Source organism: Chiloscyllium plagiosum, unplaced genomic scaffold (genome assembly GCF_037043375.1).
Source record: "Chiloscyllium plagiosum isolate Xiang-an unplaced genomic scaffold, Cpla_swu_hap1 HiC_scaffold_5, whole genome shotgun sequence".
Lineage (NCBI taxonomy): Eukaryota > Metazoa > Chordata > Chondrichthyes > Orectolobiformes > Hemiscylliidae > Chiloscyllium > Chiloscyllium plagiosum.
Window position 1 is genome coordinate 131942525 of NW_028270143.1, and position 12581 is coordinate 131955105.

At 43.7% G+C, this 12581-nt stretch overlaps 1 protein-coding gene across 1 annotated transcript in view; it reads right to left on the minus strand.

Moving 5' to 3' along the window:
- The window catches only part of bop1 (BOP1 ribosomal biogenesis factor), a 159902-nt gene extending 147496 nt beyond the window's left edge, over nucleotides 1-12406 (minus strand). Inside the window, exon 1 of the mRNA XM_087987772.1 lies at nucleotides 12259-12406. Within this exon, the coding sequence (XP_087843898.1) occupies nucleotides 12259-12351 (93 nt within the window). The 5' untranslated portion in view covers nucleotides 12352-12406. The remainder of the gene's footprint in view (nucleotides 1-12258) is intronic.
- Between the last annotated feature and the right edge of the window lie 175 nt (nucleotides 12407-12581).

A 12581-nucleotide genomic window follows, 5' to 3' on the forward strand; every position in this document is an offset into this window, starting at 1 on the left:
CCCACCTGCCAGCACCCGGCCCATACCCCTCCAAACCCTTCCTATTCATATCCCCATCCAGATGCCTTTTAAATGTTGCAATTGTACCAGCCTCCACCACTTCCTCTGCCAGCTCATTCCATACACATACCACCCTCTGCGTGAAAAAGTTGCCACTTAGGTCTCTTTTATATCTTTCCCCTCTCACCCTAAACATATGCCCTCTAGTTCTGGACTCCCCGACCCCAGGGAAAAGACTTTGTCTATTTATCCTACCCATGCCCCTCATAATTTTGTAAACCTCTATAAGGTCACCCCTCAGCCTCCGACGCTCCAGGGAAAACAGCCCCAACCTGTTCAGCCTCTCCCTATAGCTCAAATCCTCCAATCCTGACAACATCCTTGTAAATCTTTTCTGAATCCTTTCAAGTTTCACAACATCTTTCCGACAGAAAAGAGACCAGAATTGCACGCAATATCCCAACAGGGGCCTAACCAGTGTCCTGTACAGCCGCAACGTGACCTCCCAACTCCTGTACTCTGACCAATAAAGGAAAGCATACCAAACACCTTCTTCACTATCCTATTTACCTGGGACTCCACTTTCAAGGAGCTATGAACCTGCACTCCAAGGTCTCTTTGTTCAGCAACACTCCCTAGGACCTTACCATTAAGTGTATAAGTCCTGCTAAGATTTGCTTTCCCAAAATGCAGCACCTTGCATTTATCTGAATTAAACTCCATTTGCCACTTCTCAGCCCATTGGCCCATCTGGTCCAGATCCTGTTGTAATCCGAGGTAACCCTCTTCGCTGTCCACTACACCTCCAATTATGGTGTCATCTGCAAACTTACTAAGTGTACCTCTTATGCTCGCATCCAAATCATTTATGTAAATGACAAAAAGTAGAGGACCCAGCACCGATCCTTGTGGCACTCCACTGGTCACAGGCCTCCAGTCTGAAAAACCCTCCACCACCACCTTCTGTCTTATACCTTTGAGCCAGTTCTGTATCCAAATGACTAGTTATCCCTGTATTCCATGAGATCTAACCTTGCTAATCAGTTTCCCATGGGGAACCTTGTCATATGCCTTACTGAAGTCCATATAGATCACATCTACTACTCTGTCCTCATCAATCTTCTTTGTTACTTCTTCAAAAAAACTCAATCAGCATATTAAAACAATAAGTAGGAACAACAAAATGACTGTTCTGAGGGACTAATGGATTGGAATAATGGAAGAAACAAGGAATGGAATTGCTGAAACATGGAATAGGAGGAGTGTCTAAGTGGGTATACAAGAGACAGGGGTGCTGCCAGATCTGGTAAAGAGTAATGAAACAGATCAAATAGATCAGTGGAATGTGAATTTGGGAATTGTCATAGTCTATAACAATGCTAAAGATTCAACTTAAGAGTAAAAATTCATACAAAAATTCCAAAGGCATGATTAGGTCAGGGTAGATTTCAGAAAAAAAAACAAGCAAACTCATTGTGGCAAGGAGCTTGGATAGATTGGTGCATAAGATTACGCAGCAATGTTTTTCTAAAGAATAGGTACATTCAATTTAAAATAAAAGTACTCGGATTCTAAAAAGAACCGGTTAGAGCTTTGCATGAAGGATGAATTTACCACATAGCTGAATGAAGGGGCAAAAATTGGTCACAATGTGTTTCACAAGGGACAATTGTGCAAGGAGCTAAATTTGTTGTGAGAGTCAGCCAATACTTTGTATTCAATTTTCTGGAATGGGCCTTGAACTCTTGCCGTTCTGACTTGGAAGCAAAAGTGCTCCCATCAGAGCCAAGCAGACACTGTGACGCTCATTTCAAGCACAGTCACATTTCGAAGCAATTGTGGAGGTTAGCCTTAAGTAATTTTTTTTACTACGTGAAGCGTGGCAATATAACTTCAAGTATCCAAGCAGCAGAAAGACTCTCTTGGCATACATAGAGTAACCCAACACCTTGAAATGCAAACTAGAGGGAAAACACAATTCTCATACTCAGTCTCTTTTCCAGTCAGATGATCATTTGAGCACAATCAAATCAGTCTCTGAAGGTCCCAACAGCCACACCACTCCCCCACAATCACACACACAAAATGTTTTATGGCAGTCAGACAGACAAAGGAAAAAAAAAGCACACTTGCTACAATAAACAATGGAACTGGCCACTGCAGCTGAACATAAGAGATGCTCTATATCCAAATCCAAGACCCTCAAACTGAAAGGCATGTCTCTAACAACCAAAATCACCTTATACCAAGTTTACCAGCACGTTCCACAAATTACAAAAACTTCCACAGATCAATCTATTCAAGTATATCTGGCGTAGAAGCAACCTTGCAATTCAGAAGGCCAGCTTGGCAGGCAAAGTAGACAGCAATTTCGAATTGAGACATGCCAACTTCTCTCAATTATGAGGAAACAAATGTATCTCAGGAGGAAAAGGTGATCAAAGACAAACTTATATTTGCATAACCCATTCAACAGAAAAGAAACCCCCAGGGTCAAACACCCTGCCAGAAAAGGGAAGCGAAGGAGCAAGGACTGAAAGCGTTCTCTGTAGAGATGGGTTTTGAGAAGATATTTAACAACACAGACTAGAGGTTGGCTAACGTGGTGTCACTATTTAAGAAAGGTGGTTAAGGAAAAGCCAATGAACTACAGAACGGTGAGCCTGACATCAGTGGTGGGCAAGTTGCTGAAGGGAATCCGGAGAGACAGGATTTACATGTACAGGGGAACCTCGATTATCCTAATGAAATGGGCAGGCACTATTTCGTTCGAATAATTGATTACTCGGTTAATCAATTCAACACCTTTCCCCTGGGACTCGACGTTCTGTATTAAGTCATCTCCCCATTCAGGCTAGGCAGCAGCAGCAGCACACCGCGCCTATACAGGACAGTGGTTAGGCCACTGTTGGAATACTGTGTGCAAATCTGGTCTCTCTCCTATTGGAAGGATGTTGTGAAACTTCAGAAAAGATTTACAAAGATGTTGTCAGAGTTGGAGGATTTGACCAAGAGGGAGAGGCTGAAAAGGCTGGGGCTGTTTTCCCTTGAGCGAAAGAGGCTGACGGGTGACTTTATAGATGTTTATAAAATCATCGGGGGATGGATAGGGTAAATAGACAAGGCCTTTTCCCTGGGTTGGAGGAATCCAGAACTAGAGGGCATAGATTTAGGTTGAGAGGGGAAAAGTTTAAAAAGGGACCTAAGGGGCAACGTTTTCACTCAGTGGGTCAAGTGCTGGCAAATGGGACTAGATTAATTTAGGATAATTAGTCAACAGGACTAGTTGGACGGAAAGGTCTGTTTCTGTGCTTTACACATCTATGACTATGACAGATTTCAGAATATTTGGCACTTTATCCTTCTCTTGCTTTCATGAATAACCATCATTCGCTAGAGTTCATTTTGAAAAAAGTGAATCTCTTCCAAGAGAGAAATATGATTCTTATCCTTAACGTAAAGAAAGTGTGTGTACGCGCCTGTGTTTTGTGTTATTTAGGAAGATATAGATTTATGTGCTGACCAATGCTGCATCTTCATTGAATGGGCTCCCTTTTATAATAAATCATGATTATTAAAAGAAACCTGGTTGATGGAACTTTTCATTCCAAGTCTAATATCGAGAAAGAATGCAATTGGCTATATCAAGACTTGGGTAAAGTTTTTTTAAAAAATGTAGTAAATTGTCCCCCACTCTGAAAGAAAGGGGGGCAAAAACCAGGTTACTATAGGCTAATTAGCCTAACATCTATTCTTGAAATAATGTTGGAAACAATTATTAAGGAATTATTAGCAGAAGGACCATTTGGAAAATCATAATCTAATCAAGCAAAGTTAACATGACTTCATATAAAATTATGAATGAAAGAGAAGTTAGAATAAGGGAGGTTATTTCCACTAGTGGGTCAAACTAAAATTAGTTAGCATAGCCTCAAAATAAGGGGGAGCAGATTTAGGACAGAGATGAGGAGGAACTTGTTCTGAAGAAGTGTAGAAGGTATGAGCAAGTAGAGAAAGAGTTCAGTTTTGGGTTGCATGACAAAGGCTCAGCTAGCATGACTTTGACCAGGTAAGAACTTGCAGTAAACAATGAGGTGCTAGAGGCAAGGGTAGTGGGTTAACGAGGTAAAAAGCATCCATTGTGTAATGCCAGTAAACAAGGTTAAGAACATCCATTGTATAATGCCAGATGGCCTAATTTTTACTGTTGATGCTCACTGATTGTAATGGTCACCCAATCAAGATAGATGTTACCTTATTTGGATGCTGCTCCCTGTACGTGACTATATAATTCCTTAAGAATCTGCTGTTCAAGAGAAGACTGCGAACTCATGTCTGCGCACATGGACGATCGTTCTCTCTCTCCAGGGCCAGGAGTAAAGATGGAGGAGCTAAAGCCATACTGTGTCTCAATGTTTACTTCAACTGATACAGGGATAGGGAAACAGAATGACAGTTCACTAAGGGGTTGTGAATCTGTGGAACTTCCTGTGCAGTGAAGCAGTTAAGACGACCTCATGAAATGTTTTTAAGGCAAAGGTAGCTAGATTTTTGAACAGTAAAGGAAATAAAGGTTATGGTGAGCAGGCAGGTAAGAGGATCTTAGTCCACAAAAAGATCTGCCATGACCTTCCAGAATGGCAGCACAGGCTCAAGGGGCCAGATGGCCTACTCCTGCTTCTACTTATGTTCTCACGTTCGTGGAAAGGAAGTCATGTCTCACTAATTTATTAGAGCTTTTTAGAGGACTTCATAACTGGAGTGGAACCAGTCGATATGCTGTATTTAGATTTCCAGAAGGCCTTTGGCTAAGTACCTCAAAGATTAAGCTATAAACGTTCACAGTGTTGGAGGTATGGATAGAGGATGGCATGAGGAGTAGGGAACAGCAAATGGGGAGAAGGTTCAGCTGGGCAACCTGTAACCTATGGGGTTCCAAAGGGATAAATGCTGGGACTGCAACTGTTAGCAATATATACTGTACAGTAATGACTTGGAGGAAGGAAGCAAATGCACTGAAGCCAAATTGGCAACAATATAAAAAGAGGTGGAAAGGAAAGTTGCAAGAAGGATACATACAGTTTACAGAGAGATATTAATAGATTAAGTGTGTCAAAAGTGGACAAATGGAGTATGAACATGGGAAATATGAAGTTGTTCAGTTTGGAAGGAAGAACAAAAGAACAGATCACTTAAATGGAGAAAAACTGCAGAAAGCTGAAACACAGCAGGACTTGTGCACAAAATATAGAAAGCTAGCACACAGTTACAGCAGGTAATCAGTAGCGCTAATGGTTTGTTGTCATTTCAAAGATGTTGGAGTATAAGAGAAGGCAGCTCTCTACCATCTTCTCAAGGGACGGTCAGTAAATGCTGGCTGGCCAGCAATGCCCACATCCCACACAATGAATACAAAAATAAAATATCTGGAGACAATTCAGAGAAAGTTCACTAGGATGATTCCCAGTTTGGAGGGATTGTCTTATGAGCAAAGGTTAAACAGATTGGGACTCAACTCACTACAGTTTAGGAGAATGAGAGGTAATCTCATTGAATCATATAGGATTCTTAAGAGGGTTGACAGGGTAAATACTGAGAGAATGTTTCCCCTCATGGCAGAGTCTAACATCAGAGGGCATAATCTCAGAATAAAGGAGCACCAATTTAAATCTGAGATGAGGAGGGATTTCTTTTCTCAGAGGGTTGAAGGTCATCAGAACTTCTTGCCAATGAGAGTCATGGGAGGAGGGCCCTTGTTTATATTCATGGCCACGATAGATTTTTGAACAATAGGGGAAATCAAGGGTTACGGGGAAAGAGCAGGACAATGGATGCGAGGAATGTTGGATCAGCTATGAACTTAATGAAATGTGTAGCAGACTCAAAAGGGCCAAATGGCCTAATTCTGTTTCTATTTCTCATTCTATAATGGAGTAGTGGAACAAGAGCAACAATACAAATCTTCTCTCTCAGGCAAAAATATTAGCACGTGAAACAGCTAGAGGATGGTTAAGTTGAGGGGAGTTTGTACTAACATACATAACCTTTCTATGCACCACATTTATTGTGCTTAATGCACATGCCTGTAATTATCCTTTGGTAACACAGATCATGGGGGAAGGAAGGTCATGATGGTTTCCTGCAACATCTAATGATCATATCTGATGGTTATGCTGGACAATCCCAGCATAAATCTTGGCTTGACAGACCTTAACTTTTATTTCTGCTATTTGTTTACTGCAGCAGTCATTCTGTGAACATATTCACAAGATGCAGCCAATGTATTTGTAACAAAAGAACAACAAAGTTTATTATACACAAAAAAAGGAAAAAACACCAACTATCAAGTGCAATTCAAAACCTTATCATAAACCTTGAAATAACAGTTCAAACTTTTTGCCCTCTACAATAACTTTACAGGTACTCAAACTCCAAAGAGAGTGCTCACTGTTTCCACTTTAAAGTTCCTTGTTTACAGGGAAGTGTATATGGATATTATACTCCACAAGATAACGGTTTGTCTACACTCTTAAGTGAGAGCTTTACGTCAGTGAGACACACTCCATCAAAATAAAAACATAACTGCTTTCTGCGTACAAAGAATTTCACAGAAATTCACTCTGGGTGAAGAAATTTCTCATTTCAGTCTGAGAAATCTTTTAGACCAGCCTTCGATGGCCCTTCAACCCACCATGTCTATGCTAATCAACAAATACTGAACTACACTAAACCCATTTACCTGCACTTGGTCCATAGTTTACTATGCCCTGGCATTTTACATGCTATTCCAGATGTTTCTTAAATGTTGCATAAGCTCTTGCCTCCACCGTCCTCTCAGGCTGGACATTGCATATTTGTACCACCTGCTGGATGCAAGAATTTTCTTTCAGATCTCCTTTAAACCATTTGTGCTTCACATCAAACTTTGCCTTCTGGTCTTAAAAACATCTGCCATAAGGTAAAGATTCTCATTATCTACCCTATCTACACCTCAAATTTTGTACACTTCAGTCAAACCACCCAATGTCTTACTCTGAAAAAAGGTCTCTCCAGTCTCACCTCATAACTGAGACTTAACATCTCGGGTAACATCCTGGTGAATCTGTTCTGCACTCTCGCCACTGCAAACCAATCGTTCCAATAACGTGGTGACCAGAACTAAACACAGTATTCCATCTGTGGCCTAACCAATGTTCATATGTTGTAAAAAGACTTCCTTGCTTCTATATTCTACACCCCAGCTAAAGAAGGCAAGCATTTTGTCTGCTTTCTTCACCTCCCTGTCTACCTGTGTTGACACCTTCAGAGGCTATGGACTTGTACATCAAAGTCCCTTATAGTTCCTCATTACTACCTTGGCAATCTACATTCATTGCATATATCCTTACCGTATTAGACATCCCAAAATCCATCACCTTATATTTATCAGGTTTAAACTCCATCTGCCATTGCTCTGTCCAATTTACAAGCGAAGGCCATTCTCCTATTAACACCACTCATTTTTGTATCATCTTCAAAACTTATTAATGATACTTTCTACGCTCACATCCAAGATGTGGAGGTGCCGGTGTTGCAGAGGGATGGACACAGTCATAACTCACACAACACCACGTTATAATCCAAAAGGTTTATTAGAGGTCACAAGCTTTAGGAGTGCTGCTCCTTCTTCAGGTGGCACGGTGGCTCAATGGTTAGCACTGTTGCCTCACAGCACCAGTGACCCAGGTTCAATTCCTCAGGCGACTGTGTGTGTGGAGTCTGCACATTCTCATTGTGTCTTCATGGGTTTTCTCCAGGTGTTCCAGTTTCCTCCCACAAAGATGTGCAAGTTAGGGTGAACTGCCCATAGTGTTCAGGGATGTGTAGGTTAGGTACATTAGTCAGGGGGAATGTAGAGGAATAGGATAGGGGAATGAGTGTGGGTAGGTTAGTCTTTGGTGAGTCGGTGTGGGCTTGTTGGGTCAAATGGCCTATTTCGACACTGTAAGGCTTCAAAAACAAAAATAACCTGCTATTGTGTGACTTCTGACTTTATTCACATCCAAGTCAGCAAGGGTCCAACACCCTGTGGAATACCACTGGTTACAGGCTTCCAATCACAAAAACAACACTCCACCATCACCTCCTACTTGTAAGCCAATTCTGGATCCAATTTGCTAACTTGCCTTGAATTGCATGGCTGTAACCTTTTGGACCAGCCTTCCATGTGGGACCATGTGCCCTAAACATGCATCCCATAATCCTTAAACTGCCAGCCCTGGTTCAAGAACCAGGCAATATTATTGATCCTTCATCTTTGAAATTCCCATCTTCCAACTTTGTGAAAGCACCAGTTCAACAAATAAGAACATACTTAAGAACATGAGAACTAGGAGCAGGAGGAGGCCAACTGGCCCTTCGAGCCTGCTCCACCATGGCTGATCTTTTCGTGGCCTCAGCTCCACTAACCCACACTCTCACCATCACACTTAATTCCTTCATTGTTCAAAAATAATCTTAGCTTTAAAAATGTTTACTGAAGTAACGTCAACTACTTCGGTGGGCAGGGAATTCCATAGATTCACAACCCTCTGAGTGAAGAAGTTTGTTTTCAATTCAGTGCTAAATCTTCTGCCCCTAATTTTGAGGCTATGCTCTCTCATCCTAGTTTCACCTGCCAATGGAAACAGCCCCTCTACGTCTATCTTATCTATTCCTGTCATAATCTTATATGTTTCCATCAGATCCCACCCCCTCATTCTTCTAAATTCCAATGTATATAATCCCAGTCTACTCAGTCTCTCCTCATAAGCCAAACCCCTCAACTCCAGAATCAACCCAGTGAACCTCCTCTGCACTCCCTCCAGTGCCAGTACATCCTTTATCAAATAAAAAACCAAGACTGTAACGCAATACTCCAGGTGTGGCATCCCCACTTTTAAACTCAATCCCTTTAGCCATGAAGGGCAAAATTCCATTTGACTTCCTAATTACCTGTTGTACCTGCAGACCAACCTTCTGCAATTCATGCATAAGGTCCCCCTGCAGAGCAGCATGCTGCAACTTTTTAATGTTCAAGTAGTGGTCCTTTTTACTGCTACTCCTACCAAAATGGATGACTTGACATTTATTAACATTGTATTCCACCTGGGCAAAAGTGAGGACTGGGGTTGCTGGAAATCAGAGTCTAGATTAGAGTGGTGCTGGAAAAGCACAGCAGGTCAGGCAAAAGCCCTTCATCAGGACCTAAAGAAGGACTTTTTCCTACTCCTTGGATGCTGCCTGACCTGCTGTGCTTTTCCAGCACGACTCTAATCTAGACTCTTGTATTCCATCTGGCATTCTGGATTAGTGGTGCTGGAAGAGCACAGCAGGTCAGGCAGCATCCAAGGAGCTTCGAAATCGACGTTATGGGCAAAAGCCCTGATGAAGGGCTTTTGGCCCGAAAAGTCGATTTCGAAGCTCCTTGGATGCTGCCTGTACTGCTGTGCTCTTCCAGCACCACTAATCCAGAATCTGGTTTCCAGCATCTGCAGTCATTGTTTATACCTATTCCATCTGGCAGACCTTTGCCCAAAGTATCTATGCCCCCTGCAAAGTTTCACATTCCTCTGCACAATTTGCTCTGCCATTCATCTTAGTGTCATCTACACGTGGTCCCTAAATCATCTATGTAAATTGTGAATAATTGCTGACCCCTGAGGCACTCCACTAGTTACTGATTGCTAGCCAGAATAGCACTCATTTATCTGCACTCTTTGCTTCCTGTTAGTTAAGGAGAAAGTGAGGTCTGCAGATGCTGGAGATCAGAGCTGGAAATGTGTTGCTGGAAAAGCGCAGCAGGTCAGGCAGCATCCAGGGAACAGGAGAGTCGACGTTTCGGGCATAAGCCCTTCTTCAGGAATGAGGAAAGTTTGTCCAGCAGGCTAAGATAAAAGGTAGGGAGGAGGGACTTGGGGGAGGGGCGTCGGAAATGTGAAAGGTGGAAAGAGGTCAAGGTGAGGGTGATAGGTCAGATTGGGGTGGTGGCGGAGAGATCGGGAAGAAGATCTCAGGTTAGGAAGGCGGTGCTGAATTTGATGGATTTGACTGAGACAAGGTGGGGGGAGGGGAAATGAGGAAACTGGTGAAATCCGAGTTCATCCCTTGTGGTTGGAGGATTCCTAGCCGGAAGATGAGGCGTTCTTCCTCCAACCGTCGTTTTGTTGTGGTCTGATGATGGAGGAGTCCAAAGACCTGCATATCCTTGGTGGAGTGGGAGGGGGAATTGAAATGTTGAGCTACAGGGTGGTTGGGTTGGTTGGTCCGGGTGTCCCAGAGGTGTTCTCTGAAACGCTCCGCAAGTAGCCGGCCTGTCTCCCCAATATAGAGGAGGCCACATCGGGTGCAGAGGATACAATAGATGATATGTGTGGAGGTGCAGGTGAATCTGTGGCGGATATGGAAGTTTCCTTTGGGGCCTTGGAGGGAGGTGAGGGGGGAGGTGTGGGCGCAAGTCTTGCACCTCCTGCGGTTGCAGGGGAAGGTGCCGGGAGTGGAGGTTGGGTTGGTGGGGGGTGTGGATCTGACGAGGGAGTCACGGAGGGAGTGGTCTTTACGGAATGCTGATAGGGGAGGGGAGGGAAATATATCCTTGGTGGTGGGGTCCGTTTGGAGGTGGCGGAAATGACGGCGGATGATGCGCTGTACATGGAGATTGGTGGGGTGGTAGGTGAGGACCAGTGGGGTTCTGTCCTGGTGGCGGTTGGAGGGGCGGGGTTCAAGGGCGGAGGAGCGGGAAGTGGAAGAGATGCAGTGGAGGGCATCGTCGACCACGTCGGGGGGGGGGGAATTGCGGTCCTTGAAGAAGGAGGCCATCTGGGTTGTGCGTTTTTGGAACTGGTCCTCCTGGGAGCAGATGCGGCGGAGTCGAAGGAATTGGGAGAATGGGATGGCGTTTTTACAGGGGGCAGAATGGGAGGAGGTGTAGTCCAGGTAGCTGTGGGAGTCGGTAGGTTTGTAGTAGATGTCCGTGTTGATTCGGTCGCCTGAGATAGAAATAGAAAGGTCGAGGAAGGGGAGGGAGGAATCTGAGACTGTCCAGGTGAATTTGAGGTCGGGGTGGAAGGTGTTGGTGAAGTGGATGAACTGTTCAACTTCCTTGTGGGAGCACGAGGCGGCGCCGATACAGTCATCGATGTAGCGGAGGAAAAGGTGGGGGGTGGGGCCAGTGTAGTTCCTGTTAGTTACCTAATCCACTATCCATGCTAATGCTTTACCCATAATACCATGTATCTATCTTCTGTAGCAGCCTCTTGTCTGGCATGTTGTCAAAGGCATTTTGGAAATCTAGGTACATGACACCTACTGGGTCCCCGTCATCCACTGTGCTCGTAATGTCTTCATAGAATTCTAAAAGATTAGTTAAGCATGACCTGCCCTTCATGAACCCATGCTGTATCTACCCAACAGGACAATTTCTATCTAGATTCCTTGCTATTTCTTCCTTGATAATAGACTCAAGCGTCGTCCCCACTCCAAAGGTTAGCCTAACCGATCTAAAATTCCCCATCTTTTGTCTACCACCCTTTTTAAATAGTGGCATCACATTCGCTGTTTTCCAATCTGCTTGAACTGCTCCAAAGTCCAGTGAATTTTGGAATATGACCACAAGTGCACTTGCTACTTCTCCCACCATCGCCTCAGCTATTCCGTAAGACACATCACTACCACCTTCAAAGAACATCTTGAGACAAATGCCAGCCTTTCTTAGAAGTCGAGAATAAATTAAAATAATTAGGGCTGGGAACATAACATATGGTGCAACTGAAAGTGCTATAGCATTTCAAACCCCGATTGAGAAAAGATCACATGGAAGATTAAAATTGGTACCAGGAATATCAAGATAGAAAAATGACATCAAGCCACTGAAGACTACAGCAAGAAACCACATGTTGCATACATTCACGGGAAGCGATTTTACAATCACCGTCAGAGATCAGACCCTTTGATCATGATCACATTAAGAAGCATTGTCTCCCTGTGGTGCCTGGCCTGCAGTAGCGAAAGAACGAATAGGTTTCCATTATATTCCAACTACAAGATGGTGTGAGAGAGAGAAAACAGAGCGATTTGAAAACTGAAGAAGAACAACTACGTTCCATCCAGACCCACGTTGGAAGTTTCGAGAACAGCATTTCCGCCCGCTCTCGTTACCTCTCTTCAAATGAAAGCTGTTGACTCGTCCAAAATTCAAGTTAAAACACCAGCGGGAGAAAAAAAAATCACATCAAAACGGACCTGGTCCTTTTCATCGAGATGTGGAAACGGCCTCTTATTCCCTGCAGTTTTACTGCTCATTTCCCCGGCCGCCGACATGCTCTCAGCCGCCATCTTACTGTAGGAGCCGCCGAATGAAAAAGGTCAGAGGTTAAGATGAACGGGACCGACGGCAGTGTTCCAATTGATGGAAGAGGGGGCCGGTCGGTAAAGGATAGGGTGATTGGTCCGTTAGCCTCAAGGTCAAAGGTTACACGGTTTTTTTCTTGCTTTTTTTTTAACAAAACGGCTTTTACCAGCTCCGGCAGACAAACGAATGGGTTTGTTATCGATGTCGCGATGTG